The sequence below is a fragment of the Agrilus planipennis genome, unplaced genomic scaffold, assembly GCF_000699045.2.
Source record: "Agrilus planipennis isolate EAB-ADULT unplaced genomic scaffold, Apla_2.0 scaffold31, whole genome shotgun sequence".
NCBI lineage: Eukaryota > Metazoa > Arthropoda > Insecta > Coleoptera > Buprestidae > Agrilus > Agrilus planipennis.
The window spans coordinates 630,787-656,040 of record NW_020439053.1 but is presented as its reverse complement, the minus strand read 5'-3'; the positions used below and the strand labels follow the sequence as shown (position 1 = coordinate 656,040).

Sequence of the window (25,254 nt, the reverse complement as noted above, 5' to 3'; positions counted from 1 at the left end):
TAAAATGAATCATGTATAGTGTTGCCCAAATTCAGTCTTGGTCTTGCAGTCTTGGTCTTGTTCTTGCGTTTTTGCAAGACCAAGACCAAGAACAAGACCGCGTATTTTTAGCAAGACCAAGACCAAGACTGACCGTGCAAGACTTGAGCAAGAACAAGACATAGCCTGCAAGACTCTTGCGTCTTGCAGCTAGGACTTAGCGCTATTTCACTGAGTAGTTAGGTGTAACAGTTCGGTGTATAGGTAGGTACGCTTAGGAATTCTATGAGACGCAAAAAACTGTATCAAAGAATATGAAAAACTGGACCTATGCGCATTACGACTAATACCATAAACATAGCGAATAAAAAAATTATTAAAATCAAACTGAGTGCATGCATAGTTATGTTTTAACCATCGGCACTTTGATAATGCGGCATCAAAGGTTTTGTACTTACTTCTCAAAGAAATTTGCCGCTTTTCGGAAGTACATGGTTATGATACACGCGCCGGCGGCTTCTTTTGAAATCTAAAACAATCGTTGCCGCCACGCCGAAATCATAACATTTGACACTATTTGATTGCCGCCATAGGGTGTAGGTATACTCATGCAAAATAATTTCGAATTTTTTTACACGCTTTATATTATTGTTTGATTTGCGGCGGCATCCTTATCATAGAGCCGGCACGTGGCGAGGCGGCGCGGTAGAAAGCAAGGATCATAAATGTTTATTAAGAAACAGTTACTTCCATGGAAAACGACATATAGGTCAGTTGATTTTTCGAATTTCTTATCAAATCTTCAGTTATTTATTAATCTGCTTGATCTTTACTATGGCTATATTCATTCAAGCTCACAATGTTCCAATTCTAATACGTTTTTCTAGGATTTAAAGTAAACTTTAATAAATAGTAATAGACTAATAGGTAATTGCAAGACTTGCAAGACTCTTGCTGCAAGACCAAGACCAAGACCAAGACTGGGAGCGCAAGACCAAGACCAAGACCAAGACTGGGAGCGCAAGACCAAGACCAAGACCAAGACCAGGTGTATTGGCGCAAGACCAAGACCAAGACTGGCTAAGTCTCGTCTTGTTCTTGCGTTTGGGCAACACTAATCATGTATATACCTATTTCAACATTTTAAAAAATTCAATAACTGCAGGAAGTTGAAAGGGGTTCGCAAAGATTGCATGGAACATTTTTGTTTTTGATCCTAGGAGAGAAGGAGGAGAAAAGGAGTTGCAATGTTTGAATGGGACATATAGTATTTGTGGTCAGATTTGCTTGAAACTTGGTCTTAAAGCTCTCTCATTTATTTAGTGAAACACCTATCTCGGCATTTTAAAAAATTCAATCTCCAAAAGGGTGGGGGTCAAAAGAGGTTGCTATTTTTGTTTGGGACATATTTTATTTGTGGTTGAATTTACTTGAAACTTGGTATTTCTGCTTTTTGATATACTTAATTAAATAAAAAGAGGTTACAACATTTCCATGGGGTATATTTTATTAGTAGTCGGATTTATTCGAATGTTGCTCTTAATACTCATTATTGAAATTAAGCAAATACGTGTTTTGACAATTTTTAAAAATCAACCCTTAAGGATGAAATGTTGTTGCTACGTTTGTATTTGAAATCGAAGATGGCGACATTACATAAAATTAAAACATTGAGGGGTGAATTGGGAGTTAAAAGGTTTTAAGGAGAAACATTATTAATTTCTGCGAGCGAAGCCTCGGGGAAAAGCTAGTAAAATCTTAAAAATCTGAAACTACCGTTCTATTTAGAAAGAACATTTCGAAAGAACACTTCCGAGAGATCAACTTATTAAAAGCAGAATTGACTGTATTAGAATCTAATCAATAAAAATTAAAATGAGTTTAAAATTTGTTGACGTATGATCAATAATAGTGTTTACTAAAATATGTTGGTAAATATCATACCTATTAGTTTCAAGCGTCTAAAACAGTTGTTATAATCCTTCGTAGGAAAGGAAGTACTAAAATGTAAATAAAAAATAATTCATGTGTTATTATGGCTCATTACGAATGGGGGTGGCGCTAGTACCTACACAAAATTATACTAGGTAATTGTGAGGCAATAACTCTCACTCCTTAGTGGGCCTGACTTCACGAAAGAAAAGATTTTGACGTAATGCTTATTGGATAAATCGGTCAATTTTTGTGTCAAATTTATTCTTAAAGGCCATAGGACGATAAGCATAGTGAACCGGCCCCAGAGGTGTATCTGGATTATTTTTTGAGGGTATATTGGCACTAATGAGATACGTTAATTCTGAAAATTTTAGACCTCTATCTATTTTGGTTTCTGAATAAATCCAAAAAAAAAAAAACAAAAATCGGAAAATATTTTTTTCTCAAAAACGGCTTAGCCGATTTGAATGAAATTTACGTACGTTATAGAGACGTATAAGGGCTTTACTCGGAAAAAATAACAACAGAGTGATGTTCACGGGTTCGAGAAAGAAATTTTTTAAAAACAATTAAAAACTCTTAAACGAACAAAATTTGACTTTATTGAAATGTAAACCCACTTGTTATAGTCACAAGACAAAAGTAAAGTAACATAAAAATGTATTACAGTAATATTTATAATATCTAAGCAATAGATTCATTCTAGAAAAATAAGCATTCTCGGTGATGCAGGCGCAGGCCGCTTATCTATTATGCGTAGGCAGGGCTGCGGACATCACTCCCCCATCCTTAGATTGAGCCGTCCCGGCGAAATTGATATTTTCCAAGTTTGGATTTAGGGAACATATTTGAGCTCCAATAGTTTTGGTGTGGGTTTACCTTTTCTNTTTTTGAATATTATAAATTTGAAAAAATTTTTACATTATTGGTTTCGACATTTAATGTTGTGTGTGCATATAAATCAACCAAAAATAAAAACAAATTGGGAAAGAATCGCCTGTTTTAATGATTATTATAAATATTATGAGCAGTTATTTTTTTCCAAACGCATAGCCCTTATATGTCTCTATAAATTTCATTCAAATCGGTTAAGCCGTTTTTGAAAAACAAAATGTTTTCTGATTTTTCGTTTTTTTGGATTTATTCAAAATCAAAACAGATAGAGCCTAAAAATTTTCACGATTAACGTATCTCATTAGTACCAATATACCATCAAAAAAAAATCTAGATATACCTCTGGGACCGATATACTACGCTTATCGTCCTATGACCTTTATAGCAACGTTATTAATTTGAATTATCTTTAAATTTTGGGTACTGCAATGAAGCCCTTCCTAAAAAATCGAAACAAAGATATGAATCCTAGAAAGAGAGTAATATTTAAACGAACTTTAACTAATTTTTGGATTTCTCGAAGAGAAGGAAATTTTCTTTCCATTTTGAGTAATGCATAATGAATTTCTTTTTTACGAAACGAAAACATAAAACAAAATAAAGCATTATTTCTTTAGTGCCCTTTCTCATTTCCTGTTCAAACTCGCAATTCGTAATGTATCAGTTACTTCCGCAAGAAAAACTTATTTCGATTGGAAATATGAGTTTTTTGACATCAGCCTTACCATATATTCTCAATCACCACTTTCGATGTTACATTTGAGTTCAGCATGAAGGAGTAATAAAGGAAATCACAAGGGAATACTTTTCAGCGTAGGGTAGTTTTTATGATATTGTTTTTGATAAGTTGTTATCTTAAATCATATTATTACGAAACATTTGGAAGTGAGAAGAAAAAATAATAACCTGATTACGAAGCAGCCTAACATTTTTTAGCAATAACTTTTTACCTTCACAATTTGCGTTTATTCGATTTAACTTTTATCCATTTATTAAATTTTTACTACTTATTTTACGACACTGACATCGTTAGGAGTCTGAGTATCGACTTTCATTGGAAAGGAACTATGTAAATAGAAGACTGTTGTAATTTTGTAATATGTTGTAACACAGTAGAGTGTGTCTTACTGTTAATTATAGAATTTATAATTTTCCTGTTTAGGTCACTTGTACAAAGTCCATATAAATTAATGTATGAGCACACCGGAAAACATAAATTCGCAAAATGCTTCCGTTGGATTTCTTTTTAGCCTTGTGGTTGTACTACTTACTATTTTGTCTAACGCTATTTTCATCATATTTTTAAAATTTTTCAAAATTGACAAATCACTTTGATGACATAGTAATCCTGTTGTTTCAATAATCTAAATGAAACAATATGCAGGTACCCTATTATATAATCATCCCAATTTTATAATGTGAATTGGTTAGAAAACTGTTTACTGAAAAAATCCGAAACATCACTGTAAGTAATAAATAATTTTCCGATTTGTAAATCCTTAGTTTTAGATAATATAGGTAACAATTAAGCATTATCATCATCATAAGGTCGTCAGTCCTAAGACTGGCTGGACACTCTTTCCTATCCTAAGCTAATCTTAGCATTTCTCTAAAACTAGAACATCCCACGTCTATCCCTCCTAACTTCTGTCTCTAATATGTCTCTGGCAAGCCCTTCATACTTGAGAAAGTGTCCTACTAACCTATCTCGCCTATTCCTTATTGACTTCCATAAAGTCCTCTGTTCTCCTATTCTTTCTAATACCTCTTCATTTCTAACCTTCTCTATCCACGGTATCCTCATCATTCGCCTGTAACACTACATTTCGAGCGCTTCTAATCTTAATTAAGCATTAAAGAAAGAAAATTTAAATTTGTGTATGTTGTATTACCGTAACAGTTCCACTTAATTTAACAATCCTTAGATTGTACTTTTCGTCAAAAAGTAATGATAAACACGCTCTACAAAAAGTAATGTATGATGCCCCAAAGGAAAAAATAAGATATTTTCTCTCAGATATGAATTGCCAAATAGCTATACACCTATCCAGAAATTACGATTGTTCCTGAGTTCTGTGATTTTAGTATTATGGGTATGGTAAAAATTATTCATGCAGTCTTTTAAATCGGCATGCTTTTTTTCCAAGTGACTCCCTTGAGTTTTAATAAAGTTTTCCCGCCGGTCCTGCCAGTTTTTAAAGACGTACATCAGACCATCTCCATTGAGCGTCAAGTAACGCGCCTTTACAGCTTTGATGACCTTGTGTTTGGTCGTGAATGTTCATCCCTTGAGCGGAAACTTGAGTTCGGGAGCATCCAGACTTCTTAGGGAAACTAGCCATAAAAACACGCAACATCGTGATCTGTCGTGATCGTTTGACCCTAACAACGGATACCATATTGGTACCAAAACCTTCGGAATCAAAGATACAAAGGCGTAGAAGGATCAAACATAATCTTTTTTTGAAATTTCGACTTCCAACTTGATAATTCGACTTGTAACTCGAAATTTCAACTTGCAACTTAAAATTTCAAGTTAACAATTGAGTTATACCCATCAGTATAAGAACATAGACTTTCACGACCGGAACCAATGGTATCGTACTATAAAATACGTAGAACAGGGGAGAAAGATAAAAGTCTGGGTTGTGCATTCAACACATACCTTGTCAATGCAGTACCACTGAAGATGTCAGTCGCAATTTCCGACGAAACATCTAGATCTAACTGTTCATTTAGACCACGGCCTTTCAACCCGAATCATAATTTTATCCATCGGCGTTGTGACGATTGTTATCTGCAATTCAATTGCCTATTAGGTTAGAATTGGGTTAGGTTAGGTTTGGTTCAACCGCGCAAACAGAGAAAGTACACTCCTTCGTTCGTATTATTTTTTTCTACCCTAAAATTGTGATCCTAACCTAATGGAACTTAAAGATTTTATTCGATTAGTTGTAATCATATGGATACAGTAGGTAAAGACAACACAAACGAAGTGAGTGTCGTAGTACTCTTGTCCATTCTTAAAATTAGCCTAGTTTAGGTTGGCATTGAGTTAGGTTAGGTTAGGTTGCGATTCAATAATCGAGTTGCAAGTCGAAATATCAAGTTATACTTCAATAACTTTCTCTGGTGATGTGCCTCTTCCAATGTCTTGGGTGCGCGCTGGCAAAATCGTAGGTAGGAAGAAAAAAGCTCATTATACTCTCGACTCTTGTTCATTAAATATACTTTTTCATACAGTACCTGCCAAAAGTTTTGTTCAATTATGAATAGTAGCGCGAGTCGAAAACAAGCGTTAAAGCCTTTAATATGTCTTCAAATATAAATAAACATCTCGTTGATATTTTCAGTTATAATTGGTACCAATAACAACACATTTGAGCAATGCAATTTTAGTAGATAAAATGATCAGTACTGCACGGATTATACACTCCTCACCGGTTAAGAGTTCTGCCGAGAGTTGTCTCCTTTCTTTTCTGCCCTAGTGCTGTTCTTTTCTACTTTGCGCCGGTCAAACTAAAGGTCGCATCGCTAGAGAAACTAAACGAATTTCGAGTTGCACGTCACAACGTTCTTGTAACGCCAAACTTTTTATCCATGATATTCGAATATCTAATAAACGTTAGGAGAATCGTCACAAACCTTTGATAGCTAAAAATATGGACGACATGATGATGGTATGCGGTATTATCCCTATTACCTTTACTTTTTGAGCAGCACTGGTATATATTGATATTAATCATGCTCTTGTAACTTTGGAGGTGTTTTTTGTATGTAAAATAATTCGAAGAAAATTTCATTTGTATGCGTGTTTATTATACTTATGTAGAAAGGCAAACCCTGATGTGCATTGCAATTAAATTCACATTACTAATCCCTTGCGACCTTTTTAGTAAGAAAATTAGACGGTTTTATTCAAAATACCCACAGAAAAAAAAAGATTAATGACATTTATTCCTTTTCTTTGACAATGGCAATTCTACAACAGTTATTCATGCACTAGATTAAAAACACCACGAATATAAATTATCTTTTCCTGCTTCGTGAACGTTTTTCTTCGAAGATACTGTCAATTGTTTCACAAAATAAATGTTTTGTTGTTTAAAAAGAAATAAAAGCATTTTATCAAAATTTATCAAAAAAAATTGATATCTGAAATAGGAATAAAGAAGAAAAGAAGAAAAACTTTTATTGAAGTAAGTTACATTCGAATGGCCTGAACCATGACGATTGCGACGCGACCCTGGAACAACTAATCGCCGATAAGCCATCTCGGGACGAGCCTTTCCTTGCAACTATATGACTATTTTATACGATTGTTTTTAAAATGGTAAAGAAAAATGAAATGTTTGTATCTTTTCAAATAAATTTTGAAAAGAATTCCTTCGATAGAAGTCTTTAAATTTTGTGTCATCTTTTAAAAATCAACGAACATTTTTTTCAATATTTTCAATATTTTTCACCACCTGCGTATTTTTATACTTTGTGTATATCTCAGTTGCTTTATATGTGACGCAGTTTTAATGGCAACTATCATCCTGCAACTTTTAACAAAGTTACCTTCAAAACCGCGTTGTGATCGTATCACCTTTCAGTGGGATAATAGGGCCGTTGTCACAACGAAAGCGAAGCAATCGCGACGCAATATGAATGCAACTTTGCTAAAAATTGCCGGGTGGTAATTGCCCTTAACATCGTCACGTATAATAAAACAACTTTTTGTTGTTTTTTACTGGTACACACAAAGAAAAAATCAAATACGCGGTTACAAATACACCTACACCCATAAGTGAAGAATTTTGCTTCAAAAAACCTTCTAAAAGATAACGCAAAATATAAAAACTATGCGGTAAGTACAGCCGAATTGTGAACCCAGCATCGAAAACATTTAATTATCAAAGGTTGACAACATCTTCAAATGAATACGACGTGATATAGGAAAATTCGTACAAATGCCTTCAGTCATCTTTTCATACAAATAATAAAGTAATACAAGTTAAATAGATGTTATACTTTATTCAAAAAATTTTGTGAGTTCGACTATGTTCTAACAGTTTTCAGAGAAGTACGTGACATATTCAGGTTGACATGTTTAAAAATCATAATCCACAAGTTTACCAAATTATTTATCCATCTTTGTTCATGTGACAAAAAAGAGGCCTATAATGAAATATGTAAATTCTGTGTTCGGTAAACATTTCGACTTATCTGTAGAATGTTTTATAACTTGTTGAAAAATTTAGACGGTTATGATGGTCATTTTCCTTTGGCATTACAACAACAATCGCGTAAAGCTTTTTTGCTTTTTCTGAACCTCGATAAAAAATTTCAAAACCATTCGCTCCCCATCTACGAGATCTGCTCAAAAAGTATGGCGAATTTAAATTTAAATCCAACAATCAGTAGCCGCATGTGATTATTCATTAGATATCAAATAATAATTTTAATAGCAAAATTGATGTGCATGTTATTCATTGGTTTTGGCCCGTACAAATAACTATTATTATGAGTGTTATATGTAATAGTCGGCTTGTTTAGATGAAATAATGAACGCATTGATTAGAATGGCGCGTGCCAGCTACAGTACATACGAGGTTTGTTCAAAAAGTATCTCGATTTTTCCAAAAATTATTTATTTATTCATAAATGTCTATTTTGTCGCCTTCAAAGTAATCCCCACCAGATTGAATACACTTGTTCAGCTCCTCCTTGGATGCCGTCTTTGTCTCCTCAATCGTAGCGTACCGTTGTGCTTAGTCGTAGGGGGCGAAATCTGGAGAATACGGTGGTGGCGATATTGTTAGTGTATTGTTTTGACCAAAAAATTCGCGCACAAGCAAGATGTCTGAGCAGGGAAGTTATCAAGGTGCAAAAGCAAAAATTTTTGTTCTTCCACAAATCCGAGCGATTCTGGCGGATTGCTTTACGAAAAATACGTATGCAGGTTGCAGGTAATATTCCTTATCGATCGTCCTACCCTGTGGCAAGAAGTCATGATGGACCACACCCCTGCAATCGAAAAAAACTGTAATCAAAACTTTCAAATTCGACCTCACTTGGCGCGCTTGTCTTGGCTCATGCGGCCTCTTCCATTGGGATAATTGATCTTTGTTTATCACGTCATAACCATATACCCATGATTCGTCATCAATTATGTAGTATCTCTTTTGTTTTTAGTTGAGACACTAATGTTTAAATTTGGTTTTGATAAAAGAACAAGTGTCCTAAGCGCAAGGACTTTTTAGAAAAAAGAAAACTTTGTAAAATTTAAAAATATGTAATGAAAATGAATAAGTTGCTATTTACAATTCTAACGTCTTCACCAAGTGCCCGCTCAACAGCCTCTGTCCTTTTTTCGACTACCTGGGTACTTGGTTCGACCGATTTCTCCTTACAGAAAACAACTTAAAAACTACCCTTAGCATCTAGCAAAATAAAACATCTGGTTTGACTTTACAACTTAACCTACTTGAATTTTCTTAGAACTACCGACACACACACACACACACATATACAACTGCTCAATATTTCTACCCTAACTTCTTAATAATATCTTATGTTACTACAATTATGTCCAAGCAAGCAAAACAGCTGTCAAAATTGACTAAACAATTAACATGGTCGAACTTATCCGGTATAAGTGAGAGACATGAGTACCAACATAACGCCACAAAAAATTCGAAAATCGAATATACGTAACCCGCGGAAATTCAAAATTCGCGATACTTTTTGAACAGACCTCGTAAAATTACTTGCCTATCTCAGCTGTAAACAACAGATTGAAGTGTTTTGAATTGTGACTAGGGAAAGCTAATAAGAGGCAGGTCGGGGTTCCTTATATGATCCTGACTGAAATATTCTATATGGAGCAAATTGTAAGGTCCCTATTTGGTGCAAAAGTTATAAGATTTTTACCAAGAACGTTTGTTCTAAAACGAAAATTACTTCAGAAATTATGAATACTTTTCAATATGTTTATGTGGCAATTAAATGATTATATTATATTATTGCTTTCATAATCCCATGGTTTTGACTTATTATTCCTTTGAGTTTGATCGTAGAAAATTAAGGTCAACACATAATAATTACGTGCTTATATTAAAAACTTTATGCAGAAATTCACAGAATGAATTAACATTAATGAAATCTCATCCTTTCTAATTAATTATATATCCTGTTAAAGCATTTAAATACCGAAAAAATTTAACTAGTTATTCAGAATGTAATTACAATTTAATTACAATTAAAAAGGTTATACCTACTTACGAATTGACCAATTTCGTATTCAATGACTGCACTTGAAAAAGTAGATAACATTTATTTGTGAATTCCTGTAAAAGCAACGGTTAACATTTCTAAACATACTTTAATCGTAAAAATAAATTTATGCATAAAATATGTATGTAGGTTCGTCTGCTACATAAAAACTTAATACCACAAATATTATAGATTGTAAAGCAAAAGTCGTGAAAACAGGTGATTTACGAGTCAATTTCCCGAATCCATAAAGTCATCCGAATATTTTCCAATATCCCCTTTTCGCCATTTATAATGAAATCGCCGTTTCAATAGGAAGATAAGACGGATTAATTTTTCAACGTTTTTCAAATGGCTCGTACGTGATGGGGATACAAGTTTGAGTTTCTCAATGAACACGGCAATTACTTTAGCGCAGGAACTCCCATTTAGTATACAATAAACATTACTATCATATCGTCATAAATCGCTGTCTAAATCCTCCAATATTCCTTTTCCCTGGTGATTACCTCTTTCTACCGAATTGCATCCTTTTTCCAGCACTAACATCTTCCTCAGTTTTCGTTTTATTACTGTTTTCTTCCGGGAAATGTCTCATTCCCTCTGATAGCTAGTGGTGTTTGTAATAGAGGCGAAAAAACAACATCGTCTTTAAGCTCGGAGAAAACATCACGTAAACATTCACTTATGATAGGGTCCGAACTTTTGTCATATTGAAAATGTTTGACGTACACCAAATGATCCAAGATAGGATTAAAATGTTCTGTTTTAAATTTTTAGTTTTGATATATTGCAGCTAATTAATTTTTGAATTGATAAAACTTTAAATTAATAAGGAAAAATTGTTGCTGCTGTCACGCTCTCGCCGGGAATCGAACCCGAGCCGCTGCTTTTAAGCTCGATTACTTTTCCATTAAGCTACGACAAGTGAAAGCAGCATCAACGATAATCTAGCCTAACTACGTAGGTCACAGAATCATTGAACCAGTGTATAATAATTATTTCTTAATTAATCAATTCAAATTTTGAGTTATGAAAAATAATCTGTACATGAGCTCATTAGTTGTTGTTATAATTACTACAAAAAAAAATACAATGTGTAATTACACAACACGCTACTGAAGTGAAACTTCTTCAAACACACAAACATACCGGGACAGAGATTAAGGAATTGGTTTAATGGTATTATTTGTACACTATGAATTTAAATTTTACACTAAACATGCCGGAGTTGCCTGTAACTAACGTTGAATTGAAGCGCGCTCATGGCTCAAGCGATCCCCACTACGAACTCGACTACGTAGCCGAGTAAAGGGGGGACATCCGTTGCATGATTTCGTTACATAGCAACTCGCATGAAACGAACTTACCGTACCGTGCGTAAAGAAGTTTCACTTCAAAAAGTTACATAATTAAACAACACAAGAATAACGATATGAAGTAATTTCACTGAGAAAAAAATGAGTATGAGACTATAAATTTCTATCTTGTTTTTAAATACGTCCTTTAAGGTTACATATTAATTGTTTCTAGACAAATAAGATTTCTCATTAAATTGATTTATCTTGATCTACACATGTTAGAAGAGTGATCGAAGTCTCAAATCAAAGCTACCATTATTATCTACACAAGTAAGAAGCGCTTCTTTTTAATGTACTTTTTGTTTTTGTTTTTTCTTCAAACTTATTAAATAAATTCCAGTCACTTAGGGAGCATACGTAACCCTAAAATGTAGCATCGTACTACAGATGGCGTTTACCGCGCCATTTGTGGTATTTTCTAAAACGCGCTGTTAAGACAGCAGGTAATAGTTGGTCTGTGTTTTGTCGGAGCTGCCTGCGACGCCCTGATGAGTTTCAAACAGATCGAAATCGCGATCCGCGTCTGGCAGTTTCGACAGAATACAGACCACTTCGAATTATTTTATTCGATTATGGTAACGTGCCTATCACGTTGAGGTTAGCTACGACGGGATTCGTTTCAGCAATTAGATATCCATATATTTAAATAGACCTTGTTGGAGCATACGTAATCGTAAAATGTAGCATCGTACTACAGATGGCGTTTACCGCGCCTTTTGTGGTATTTTCTACTTAGTAATGAGTTAATCTGCGCTTCCATACTTTAGGGTATTCGACAAAAAAGTACGAAGCCTAATTTTTGTTATATGTTAAACAAACAGAAATATTTAATTAGTAATTACTTTACGTAGTTGTTTAACACTCGACAGCAAATAAAACTACATTATAGTTCCTAAAATGAATTTTTAGTAATCCACGCTGATAACAAGATCTTGAAATATCTTTCTGAACCAAGGAACTAATGTATTAAGTAATAACGAAAACAAAATTATCCCTTGGTTTTATTGTCTTGCATGAATATCTCGCATTACTAAGAGTAAGAGGCTTTGGTGGAAGATACTCATTTTCTTGCTTCAAGCTACCTATTTTCTTAGTCTAAGAGCATAAATTTCTTCATGTAAGAAATTAAATTTAAATAATTGCAAGATCTAAGAAATATTTTTAATTCCTTAATTTTAGCATCAATTTTTTTTTTTGCTTTTTGCTCAGTTTGATCGAAAAATATTTTAAAATTAAAATATTTGTATGTTTTCATTTNATATGGGACTAATAATAGTGATGTTAGCTTAGAATTCGAAAGAATTAAAAGTGTTTATTAAATAAAATGAAATACAAAATGAACATATCATAAGTTCGTACAAATTCGATCCTCTACAACCGCTGTCTTCGAGAACTGATTCAACTCTCCCCCGCAAGACTGACCGTAATGTTTTTGAGACCCTCGGTCAAGTATACCCTCTCTGTCTCTCTTTACCCCAACGTTGCACGTGTCAATTTTTGTCACTTTCTCACGGTACCTTCAGTCAGCTAATAAAACCGTACGGTTGGAGAGGACGCAGTAGTTTTCTTAAAGTTTATTGCTTAAAAATATTTTGCTTCTTATTCTAAACATACGGATAACAATTACTTAATCCCTTAAAATTACAAACTATTCCTAAATTACTTTAAGCCTACCATAAACTAAAAAGCACGCATTCCCGATACTACATATGTATTTAGAAGAATCAAATTAAATGTAGCACATAGTATTTTGGTATTTTTTGGAATATAACTCGGTAAATAACAAAAAGAAGAGAAAGATTTTTTATTTATAGGTTTGAAGTCCTTTTTAATAATAAAGTGTGAATAATTAAATCAGTACTCGTCGCTTTCTGCGTTGGTAAACTTTAATTTAATGCGATATGAAAAGGGATATAAAATAAAGCAGCTACCGACAAAACGTATAACGCTAGAAGCTATGTTAAAGTTATAGGGTTAGAAAATATACTTCCGATAACCGTAATCGTAATGTCCGCAGTTTGTCGTCGATTTTAAAATGAACCATAAAAATTAACTGATATTGTTATAGTTCATATTATGCTGAGTCAGTAGACTAATAAAACTGGTGATCGCTACATATTACTGTTGTAGACTGCCATTACCTAATGAATTCTTAACTAAAGTTGAAAAATTGAAAATTTGGTTCACTCATATACCTAATGAAACATCATTTTGATTTAGAAAAGGGAGAAAAAGTATAGGGGCAATAGGGGGAGGGTGATAGTTGTGGGAACAAAAAATATCTGGACAGTAGCTTATTATGCCGATGATATTACACTAATACTGTTACGTCACCATCACCGCCATAAGGTCGTCAGTCCTATGACTGGTTGGGCACGCACCTCCATTTTTTTTCTATCCTGAGCTAATTTTCGCATTTACCTGAAACTAGAGCATCTCACTTCCTTAACTATTTGCAAACAATAAACTAATCTAGGTTAACCTCTACTCCCTTTAACTCCTGTTTCTGCCTCTAATACGTTTCTGACTAGCCCTTCATGCCTGAGAAGGTGCCCAACCAACCTACCTATTTCTTATTGACTTCCATAGAGTCCTCTGTATTTCTATTGTTTCTAATACCTCTTCATTTTTAACCTTCTCTATCGACGGTATCCTTATCATTCGCCGGTAAAACCACATTTAACCTTTTCTTTTGCGCCCACCGTCTATTTTCGTACCCGTACAACGCCGCGCTGCAAGCATCACATCAACAATATTTTTCAAATTTCTAAATTAATCGTTCGCGATCATAGAACTGACTCCTTATTACTATTGAAGGCGACTCGACTCTGCGCTATCCTGTGCTTTATATCCCTACTGCTCCTCCGTTCTGACTTACTTACAAGATACGTAAAATCATCCACTTCTTCTAATCTTTCGTCCCCTATCTTTATATTCGTTCTTTTCCTATTTTTTGTTTCCTTGCATACCAGTATTTTTGTTCTACTTTTATTTATTTCCGTACAGTACTCTTTGCCAATACGGCTTCCATTTTATTTAAAGCTATCTCTAACTATTCCTTGCTAGATGCTAATACTGCTATATCATTTGCAAATCTAAGTATACTAATCTTTTGCCCCTTTATATCTATCCCTACAGGTGTACTGTCTTTAATGAAGTTGATCGCGTCTTCGATGTAAAGATTAAAAAGTAGCGGTTACAGTGTGCATCCCTGTTTGACTCCCTTCCTAATATTTACTTCTCTACGTTGCAGCCCCAGCTCTATAACTGCCTGTTGCTGTTTATACAAACTAAGTATCACTCTTCTATCTTTGTAACTCATCCCTACATTTTTAAGTATATTTAACATCTTGTCCCATGTAACATTGTCAAATGCTTTTTCTAAATCTACAAATCCTATGTACGCACTCTTTCCTTTTTCTATCATTTTAACAGACACTATACATTATGTACGTATTTTTGTATAATAACTTAATGTTGAAGTAATGTAACATATACAGATTTGTACTAAACGCCCAGTTCTAGAAGACACTCAAAAATGAAACATGAGTTTGAACTTCAAAAAGTAGTATTGTTATCAGATATTAGGAATTGCTCAGCAATGTTTTAAATCATTACGATTCAAAGCTGGGTTTTTATGTGACATTTTAAAAGTAATAAAAGTAAAGTAAAACAAAACTACTGGTATGCGAGGGAAGAAAAAGTACGGAAAGATCAAAAATAAAGATAGGAGGCGAAAAATTGGAAGAATTGGCTGATTTTTGGTATCTAGGAAGTCGGATAAGTCAAGACGGAAAAAGTGATGAGGATATAAAGCAGAAGATAGCGCCGGGTCGAGTCGTCCTCAAGAAAACAAAGTCACTTCTATGCTCGCGAACGATTAAGTTATAAATTCTAAAAGGATTGTTAAAGGTGTATATTTGGAGTGCGACGCTGTACGGGTGCGAAAAATGGACGGTAGGCGCGGTGGAAAAGAAACGGTTAGAAACGTTCGAAATGTGGTATTACAAGCGAATGATGATGATACCGTGAATGAAGAAGGTTAGAAAGGAAGAGGTAGTAGAAAGAATAAGTGAACAGAGGACCATATAAAAAACGGCGAAATAGGTTGGTAAGGCTCCTTCTCAGGCATGAAGGACTAGTGAGAGACATATTAGAGGCAGAAACAGGAGTTGAGGACGTGGGATGTTCTACTTTTAAGGAAATGCGAAGATTAGCTAAGCATATGCAGGAAAGAATGGATGGATAGTTCGGGAAAGAGTCGAGGTTAATGTCGAACCTGTTTTAGGATTGACGACCTTATGATGATGACGGCTGAACCTACTAGACAATTGAATTGCATATAACAATCGTCACAACACTGAATGGCCGTGGTCTAAATGAACCATTACGTCCAGACGTTTCGTTGGCAATCGCGGCTTTCATCATCAGTGATACCACATTGACAACGTAAACGCTGAAGGTTTCAGCCACAATTGTCAACGAAACGTCTGGACCTAATAGTTTATTTAGAGCACAGCCTGAATAATAATTCAACAATACCATTGATTCCAGCTATAAAAGCCTATGTTCTGATGCTGTGGTTATCTCAATATCTGTTCAATTCGAAATTGCAAGTCGAAATTCTAAATAAAGATTATGTTTGACTCTTCTATGTCTTCGTACTTGTGCGAATTTTCCTATACCACGTCGTCAATTAGAAATTAGGATATTTTGTAACATGGAGGAGGGAAGAGAGGATTTATATTTTTATGTTTAAATAATGCTTTATGTAGGTACCTAATACAATAAAACGAAATTAAAGGACTCGGTCACTGACCGTAATAACCCCTATATTAAAATTAATCTTAGACTTTCTAGGAAAATCCTGAATTATGTCTTTTACAACAATTTCCGTGATGAATAAGATATTAAAAGCTGAGGAAATACAAGATATAATCCACTTTAGACTTTATTATCCCAGCTTGCTAATTTCGTAAAAATTCTTACCGAAGGATCCTTTCGCATTGCAGAATAATTTGTTACAAAGAAAGGAAAATTGATGATTACTTAGAACATATTAATATTGATTTTCAAAGAGATAAAGATAAAGCTGGGAATAGGATCTTATTAAAACAAATCATTCAATCCTGTATAAAGAAACATGGTTTTTACATATTTTTGGCGAAATTTTTATTATATCGTGCGAGCATGAACACAGGTGGAATTTATTTTTTAATCTATCTGAAAATGGCACCTGCTTCACTGAAAATTATCCCAAACTAATCGAGCCTTCAAAATCTTTCGAGCAGTGCGTAAGACCTTAAAAATTTTAGCATGCATTTATTGGACTGATATTACTTTATTACTTTACTACTTTGCTTTATAATGCTTCAATTTACTGTAGGTCTAGGTACGTTTGTTTGTACTGTTTTAAGCATTTGTGAAGAATACTTATCTTTAACCAGGATATCAATGGATATTATTATTTTATTATTTATATGAAATGATGGCTGAAGGTATTTGTACGAATTTTTCTATACCACGTCCTATTTTTCAAAAGATGATGTCTCCTTTAAAGTTTACATGTAAATTGAATATCTTGTAGGTATGTTAAATTATCTATTCAACACTAGTGTACCTAACCTATAATAAATTCAAACAATAATTTTTTGGAACAGTCTTTAACGTAAAACAATGAATTTCATTTATAGTTTAGATTTTACTCATACTCTTTGAAAATTTACCCTACAATTAGGCCTAAAAGAAAAGTATTAAAGTTAAATAACGCACTTTTCTGGAACTTCTACGCTCACGAATGGTTAATTTAGAATTTCGAAAGTGGTTGTTAAAGGTGTATGTCTGGAGCACGGCGCTCTACGGGTGCGAAACGTGGACGGTGGGGTGACGGAAAAAAGTTCGAAATATGGTGTTACAGGCGAAAGATGACGATACTGTGGGTAGAGAAAGTTAAATATAAAGAGGTATTAAAAAGAATAGGAGAACAGAGGACTCTTTGGAAGTCAGCAAGAAATAGGCGAGATAAGTTGGTAGGACACCTTCTCTGGCATGAAGAGCTAGTTAGAAAGATAATAGAAGCAGAAACAGGAGTTAAGAAAACTAGAAGGGAGATCTACATTAGGTTAGATTACTGTTCACAAATAGTTGGAATGTTCTACTTTTAGGGAAATGCAAAAATTGGCTAAGGATAAGTTAAAGTTTGTTATACAGTTAAAATATTCTGAAATTCCTATACATTTATTATTTTTGTCGATTCAGTTTTAATAGTAAGTAAATTATATGTATCTATATATTTTCATGGCTTGATCACAAATAAAGTTTGTGAACCATATCTAGTAGATATTCATCTCTTACATTGCTTTTGTTACCATTTTTTCGCTTATCTACATAACACTAAAATATGAGAATCTACCTAAGTAATTAAGTCGAAAACTAATTGTGTATTGGCGATGTTTTAATATTATAATTTACTAATTTTCGTAATTAATTTTTGCATTCGTTGATGCTTCTATAATAAGGTTTTAACCTTTCATTTTCCAGGGAAGCGAGCACGAATATTGGTCGGTGTTGCCTGGCTACTGAGTTCAATATTTTCCCTTCCCACGGCTTTCCTGTTCGAAGAGAAGCCCATTGAGGGTAAGTAGTGGCACTTGCAACAGTTTCCACAGTTTAATTACCGCTTAGTAGGAGTACCTAAAATACTATTTAATTTCACAATTCGTGAACATTCCTTTCAAATAGTTTTCTCATTCCTTCATAAGTGGCATCACCAATAACATATTTCACCTTTTACCATCTTTGTAAGCACTCAATGCGTCGTTATTGGGTTGGAAATATATATGATTCACTTTGTTATAAAAAGTTTATTCGATCGTTTTCTTATAGAATTTAAACAAATAAAGTATAAGAATCGTTCTTGATCACTATTTCGATCTTATTTGATCTCATCGGCGCTCCATAGGCAATTTCAGTAAGTTGCTAAATATCGGGTTGTTCGGAAAGTCATTTCGTTTTTTCCCGACAGAGGATTTAATTGTATTCTTTTGCACCCAACTTCACATTTAAGCCGTATAATTTTTATATGCTTTGAGAGCTGATATAGCAAGGCTTGTGTGTGAAAAATTCCAATTAATTCTACGCAGTAGTTTTTGGTTGGTGCCCTTTTAAATATGGAGAGCGATAAGCAGCATTTTCGACATATCTTACTGTTTTACTACAGAAAGGGTAAAAATGCTGTTCAAGCCAGAAAGAAATTGACTGATGTGTATGGAGAAGGTGTGTTGACAGTACGCCAATGCCAGAACTGGTTCGCTAAATTTCGATCCGGCAATTTTGATGTCGAAGATGCACCACGTTCGGGAAGGCCGGTTGAAGCTGATAAAGACGCGATAAAGGCATTAGTTGATGTGAACCGGCGAATAACAACACGTGAGATCGGATTGAGGTTAAATTTATCAAATTCAACAGTTTATGACCACTTGAAAGACCTGGGATTATCCTCGAAGCTCGATGTATGGGTTCCAACAACGTCAAACGCAAGAGGTCATGGAGCAAAAAAGATGAACCTGCTCAAACCATTTCCAAAGCCGATATTCACCAAAAAAAGGTGATGCCGTCTGTTTGGTGGGATTTTAAAGGAATCGTTTTTTTTTTTGAGCTTTTACCGAATAACACAACGATTAATTCGGAAGTCTACTGTCATCAGCTGGACAAACTGAATGATGCACTTCAACAGAAAAGGTCAGAACTAATCAACAGGAAAGGTGTAGTGTTTCAGCAAGACAACGCGAGACCTCACACAAGTTTGGTCACTCGCCAAAAGCTTTTACAGCTTGAATGGGATACAATGCTACACCCACCATATTCTCCAGACCTGGCACCATCGGATTATTATTTGTTCCGGTCACTCCAAAATTTTTTAAACGGTAAAACCTTCACCTCAAATGAGGAGGTCAAAAACCTCCTCGATCAGTTTTTTGCCAGCAAAGACCAAAAATTTTATGAGCGTGGAATTATGCTACTACCAGATAGATGGCAAAAGGTGTTGGACCAGAACGGTCAATATATAATTTAATAAAGTATTTGTTTATTATACGAAAACTGTCTTTCATTTCCACAAAAAAAAAAACGAAATGACTTTCCGAACAACCCTATACATTAAAAACTTTTGGATGTTACTAATACTGATAGGTAGGCAGTCCCTATAAACCAGAGGAAAGTCGTCGAAGACGGACGAAATGAAGCCAAAAGTGAAAGATTATCTGAAAGATATTATTGTCCCAGCACTTACTAAAATGGGCCAAATAAACCACAGATAAACATGTCCATAAGCGTAGTATATCCAAACTATAAATCCACAAAATAACCATTATCGTAATTTGTTACCAAAAAGCTCATTTTGTTGCTCTAACTGTTGCGTTTTCAATTAATACTTGTAGATATTTTTTTTTGCTTCTTTCTATGTAATGAAAAGATGTAATTTTTGTAGAAATTCAATTTTGTTCGTGTTTCTATGTAGTCAACACTTTGTATTTTGTTCTATATAGTGTTCATATTGTACAAAATAAAAAACAAACAAAAAGGTGACGTATTCTTCAACAACCAAAAAAAATCCGAAAGCATATATGGGGCACTGATCGGATACTGCAACCACCGAACTGCCCGTTTTCAAAAAAGAATGTATTTACTACGATTGTATACAAGATAGTGTAACTCGTAATTGTATCCCTATTGTACACTCAATCTAATAAATAAATACATAATTTGTTGCTTTTTAATGGTATATGAGCATCTGAGTTAAATCTTTAGTGGAATACAAAAGTGTTCAACAAGGTCCATAAGGATGTCGACTTGTTCAACTGAATACCGAGCGGCATGGTCTAGAGGTTTAGACCATTGCTTAGCATTCGATTCCGGGTCCGTCTGCCTTAGTCCAAGTTTTTCTGTGGTTTCCTTGGATCACCTAGGCAAATGCTGAGGCAGTAATATTCCACAGATAACCTTTCATTCTGTTCTTTCTTCATTTCGTCCGTCTCATCTTTCTCACCCGAACCACCACCCACCCATTCCCACGATTCCTGAAAAGAGGCTGAAGAAGGTCTTCCGCCCTACCTTCCGGCGTAGTCCGGTAGGACTGCCCGCCCACCAGCATTACTGGCTAATGGGGAATGAAACACCCAAAAGTTTTTTTTTTCAACTGAATCCGCAGCGTAGCTAATACAGCTAACCCTATTGTGCTAATGCTACATGATCTGATGGGCAAACAAAATTGAGGCATAGGTATCAGGTGTGTTATGAAGATAATCAACAGAAATAGAATTTTCTAGTAAAAATAAGATTATTAGAAATTAACCTATTTGATGATACGTGATTTAAAACGTGAAGGAGGTAATAGAAGAAGACACAACTTATAATGAATTTACATTGCATAAGTAACTCACCGATGCTTTGGCGAGAGTTGACTTCGATCCTGACACGTGTGTGGTTGAAGGGAAATGAAAATTCAAAAAGTTCAGAAGGAAAATTAAATGAAAATTGCTGGAAAAATTGGAGACATTCGACGAAAATTGACCGAAACAGAAAATAATCTTGAATGCCAAAGGAAATGGACACACGAATGAAAAAGCTAGAAGTAATGCTCCTGAAGACAACTACATACTACTACAGAAAACAGGATAATATGACCATTATTCAGGAAAACATTGACGTAAAGCAGTAGTATCCCATTTCAACGATGGTACCCATGAAGTTCGATGGGAGCTTTCTTTATACAAATTGAGGCAACTGCAGGGGCTAATGCATGAACTGTACCTTACGTTATAGTTCTGAAGAAATAAATATGCTATGACTTGAAGAATTAAGAGACTAGCAACAGCTGGTAAAACTATTTGAAAACCGATACGGTCAAGTGCACTTGACATCAGTTTATCACGTCCAACTAAGAAACCGGTGTCAAAAGCTCACAGGAATACGAGCCAGATATCGCAGGACTTCTGCATCTCGCCTATATAAATAAGCCGGACGATACCTCAGAAAACTGAGCCATCCACAAGCAATGTAGTTAGGAGGATGAGCAATAGCACCTGACAGCATCAAGACAGAACAAAACTCTAACTCGGTCCTGGAAATCTTCTGAGAATAGAAAAAAAATGACCGACTCGTCAAAAAGTGACTGCTAAATCTACCGATGTGAAATTGTTGTAGGCCCAAAGGGATTCTACTCTGGAAGGTCTTCTGAAATAGGTGGTAAGAAACCTAGATGGTACTGTAAGCAGACATTAACTTATCATATTACAAAGTTTAGTAAAAGAAGTCTTGTAGTACCTTCATGACGCTTCTTCCGGAGGACATTTTGAAATTAACAAGACTTTTGAAAGGGTACGTAAACGTTTTTATCGGTGTGAAAAGTGCACACTGCAACGCAGTCAGTAAGGGGCCACAAAAGCGACTGTGTGCCTCCATGCGCCAGAATAATGGTGGCAGCCCATTTGAGAGAATTGCCGTAGATGTCACAGGACCATTTCCGGAAACTGATTATGGAAATAGGTACGTCGTAGTGGAAATGGATTACTTCACAAAGTGAGTGGAAGGGTACGCCCGTACCAACCAGATAGCCGCTACAGTAGCGGAAGAACTGGTCAAACACCCGATCACCCTATTAGAGTTTCATTCTTATTAGGGCCGAAACATCAAATCCATCGTATTTCAGCACATTTGTAAGATATAGTGAACTCATAAAACCCGGACTATGCCTCTGTATCCTCAGTTAGACGAAATAGTAGAACAGCACCATTAACAAGTACTTGTTGAAGATAGTATCCACACTTCAGAGAAACTGGGATTGTTATCTGACATATCGATTGTCCATCCATGAAACTACTGGACAAGCATCAGCCAAAGTACTGTTTGATCAGGAGCTGCGGCCGGCTAAGATGCTGCCCAAGAAAACTACGTCAATGAACTCCCAAAGTAACTTGATGACATCCTCGAAGAAGTACTGTAGGTTCCCACATGCAGATTACTAGTGACCGTCTGATGAACACATATGACATGATGGAGTGTAGAAGGAGACCTGGTGTGACCATACAATCTCAGGCACCGAATAGGTCTATAGCAACAGCATTCTGAAAGTCCATACGAAATCATCAAGCGAATAAATGATGTCATCTACCGGATTAGACGTCCGCCCAGTAGGAAATTGAAAGTCTTTCATTTTAACCGGTTGACTCCATATGCTGGTGCTCGGATTAGAATTTCGCAAGCTCGATCCCCGGATTACCAGTTTGGTCCTGGCTATACCGAGCATGTATTCTAAAGCCAAATTTGAAGTCACTTATGGAAAACCCTAAAAATTGTTTGTTGTTTCTAAGAAATACTCGCTGACCCATTGTGTGGCTGCGAACTTAAGTATTGTATGGGCTGTGGTGTTTAAAAAGAACTTTGGTCGTCTACCAGAGCTGAAAGACAAGTTCAGAGATGGAAGAATGATGTTTAATTTGTCGTGTAAAACAATTATTTTTATCTCGTAAGGGTAAAAGTGAAAAAAATGCACAGCTTTTTTGTAGAATTTAGGTGCCAGCTCTTGAATGCAATTAAAAATAATCATTAAATAAATTTCTAATTGACGAAAAACAACTAAAAATTACTGATAGAAAAAGCGCACCTAAATTTTTGACCTCTGTAAAAATAATTACGACCTCGTAAGTGCTGAAAAAATATAAAAATGTATATTGGACTCTTGTCCGAGTGATCCTTGAACGAATTTATTTGTTGATGTATTTGAAAATTCAATTTGATATTTTACAAAATGAAAGTAACTTAGTTACTAGTTTGTATACATATATATTGTTATAAAAGTAAAGTTTGTACATGAACTAGCATATGCAAATTATTTTTTTTCAGTATTTTAATTAATTGACAAAACACTATTCTATGAAAATAAATAAAAGTAAAACAAAAATACTGGTATGCAAGGGAAGAAATAGTAGGGAAAGGGCAAATATTAGGATAGGAAACAAAAGATATGAAGTGGCTAATCTTAGGTACCTAGGAAATCAGATCACTTCAGTCCCTGAAGAAGGTAACCTTGTTACCGAAAAGTGCTTCGGACAACTACAGTGTCGTGTTTTGGCGTTGGTGTTTGTGCTATTTTGTTTGTTCTACAACAACCGCCAAAGTTTTTCAAAATTTCTATTTTATAAAATCAGATAAGTCAGAACGGAAGGAGTAGTAGGGATAGCATGCGTCGAGTTGCCTTCAATAAAAAGAAATCAATTCTTTGATCGCGAACGGTTAATATAGAAATTCGAAAAAGATTGTTAAAGGTGTATGTTTGGGGCGCGGTGCTGTACGGGTGCGAAACATGGATGGTGGGTGCAGAAGAAAAGAAAAGGTTAGAAGGGTTCGAAATGTGGTGATACCGGCGAATGACGTGGATAGAGAAGGTTAGAAATGAAGAGGTATTAGAAGATATTGGAGAACAGAGGACTCTATGGAAGTCAATAGAAAATAGGAGAGATAGGTTGGTAAGACACCTTCTTAGGCATGAAGGTTTAGTCAGAGACATATTAGAGACAGAAACAGGAGTAAAAAGGAGTAGAGGTAGACCTAGATTAGATTACTGTTTACAAACAGTTAAGGATGTGGGATGTTCTAGTTTTAAGGAAATGCGAAGATTAGCTAAGCATATGTAGGAAAGAATGGATATACGTGTCCAACCAATCTTAGTACTGACGACTTATGGCGATGATGATGTAACAGTATTGGTGTAATATCATCGGCATAATAAGCCACTGTCCAGATAGTTTTTGTTCCCACAACTACCCCCTTCCCCCTATTGCATCTATACTTCCTCTACCTTTTCTAAATCAAAATTGTGTTTCACTAGATATACCGTTCCTTTCAATTTTTAGTTGTATCTAGGTATTGTATAAAAACGAATTATCGACATGAGTGAATCAAATTTTCAAACTTTCAACTTTAATAAAACTTTAAAAAGTAAATTTTAATTAATAAAATAATTATAATTGTGAATAGTCTTTTTGAACAATTTTACTTCACAACCTATAGAAAACAATTATTTTTATTTTTATTTCAGGTGTACCCCAATGTTGGATCGATCTAAAACCTTGGCAGTGGCGAGTCTACATGACACTCGTGGCACTTGTATTATTCGTTTGTCCTGCAGTAATAATAAGTGCTTGTTATGCAGTTATCGTGTGGACCATCTGGTCCAAGAGCAAAATCCTAGTTCCAATGGGTCACGTCTCACTTCGAACAAGTAGGTAACTAATGAATCTAATCAGCAAATCTGTTTTTGTGTTAACGAAGCCACATTAATGCAAACCACCACCTGCAACAGACTCATCTATAGTAGAAATTTGTATAATCTCTACGTGAAAATACAATAATTAAAAGATAGGATATTGTAACGGTTGACCATTAATAAAATAGTCTTTATATTACAATAAACACCTTTTTATCTCAGGTGTAAATTGCGAGTGTACTGAAATAATCTGACTGTAGTACTCTTCTATTCAACATTTCTGTTATTTATTACCTTTCAAAAATCATTATTTAATTCCCTTTATATTAGAACATATACTCTAGTTAAAGATTGTCCAACCCCAGGCCAAAACAAATTGTAAATGGTCCAAGACGGTTTCAAAATTCTCGCCAATTTGAAAGAGAAGTTTATTAATAATAGCCAATAATTACTTAACCGTAAACTGTATAAAGTATTAGGAAACTAATACCAAATGCTTAATACAGTCCTTCGAGACTTTCAAAAAAAAAACTCAGCTATCCTGCTAATATTTATTCAGTT

The 25,254-nt window shown here is 34.8% G+C and overlaps 1 protein-coding gene across 2 annotated transcripts in view; it reads left to right on the top strand.

Annotated features, from left to right (window-relative positions):
• The window catches only part of LOC108732890 (cardioacceleratory peptide receptor-like), a 208,817-nt gene extending 184,084 nt beyond the window's left edge, over positions 1-24,733 (top strand). For both annotated transcript variants that reach the window (XM_018463886.1, XM_018463887.1), the window contains 2 exons: positions 17,970-18,065; positions 24,526-24,733. In XM_018463886.1, coding sequence (XP_018319388.1) covers positions 17,970-18,065; positions 24,526-24,716 — 287 coding nt within the window. In that variant the 3' untranslated portion in view covers positions 24,717-24,733. The remainder of the gene's footprint in view (positions 1-17,969; positions 18,066-24,525) is intronic.
• Positions 24,734-25,254: the final 521 nt, after the last annotated feature.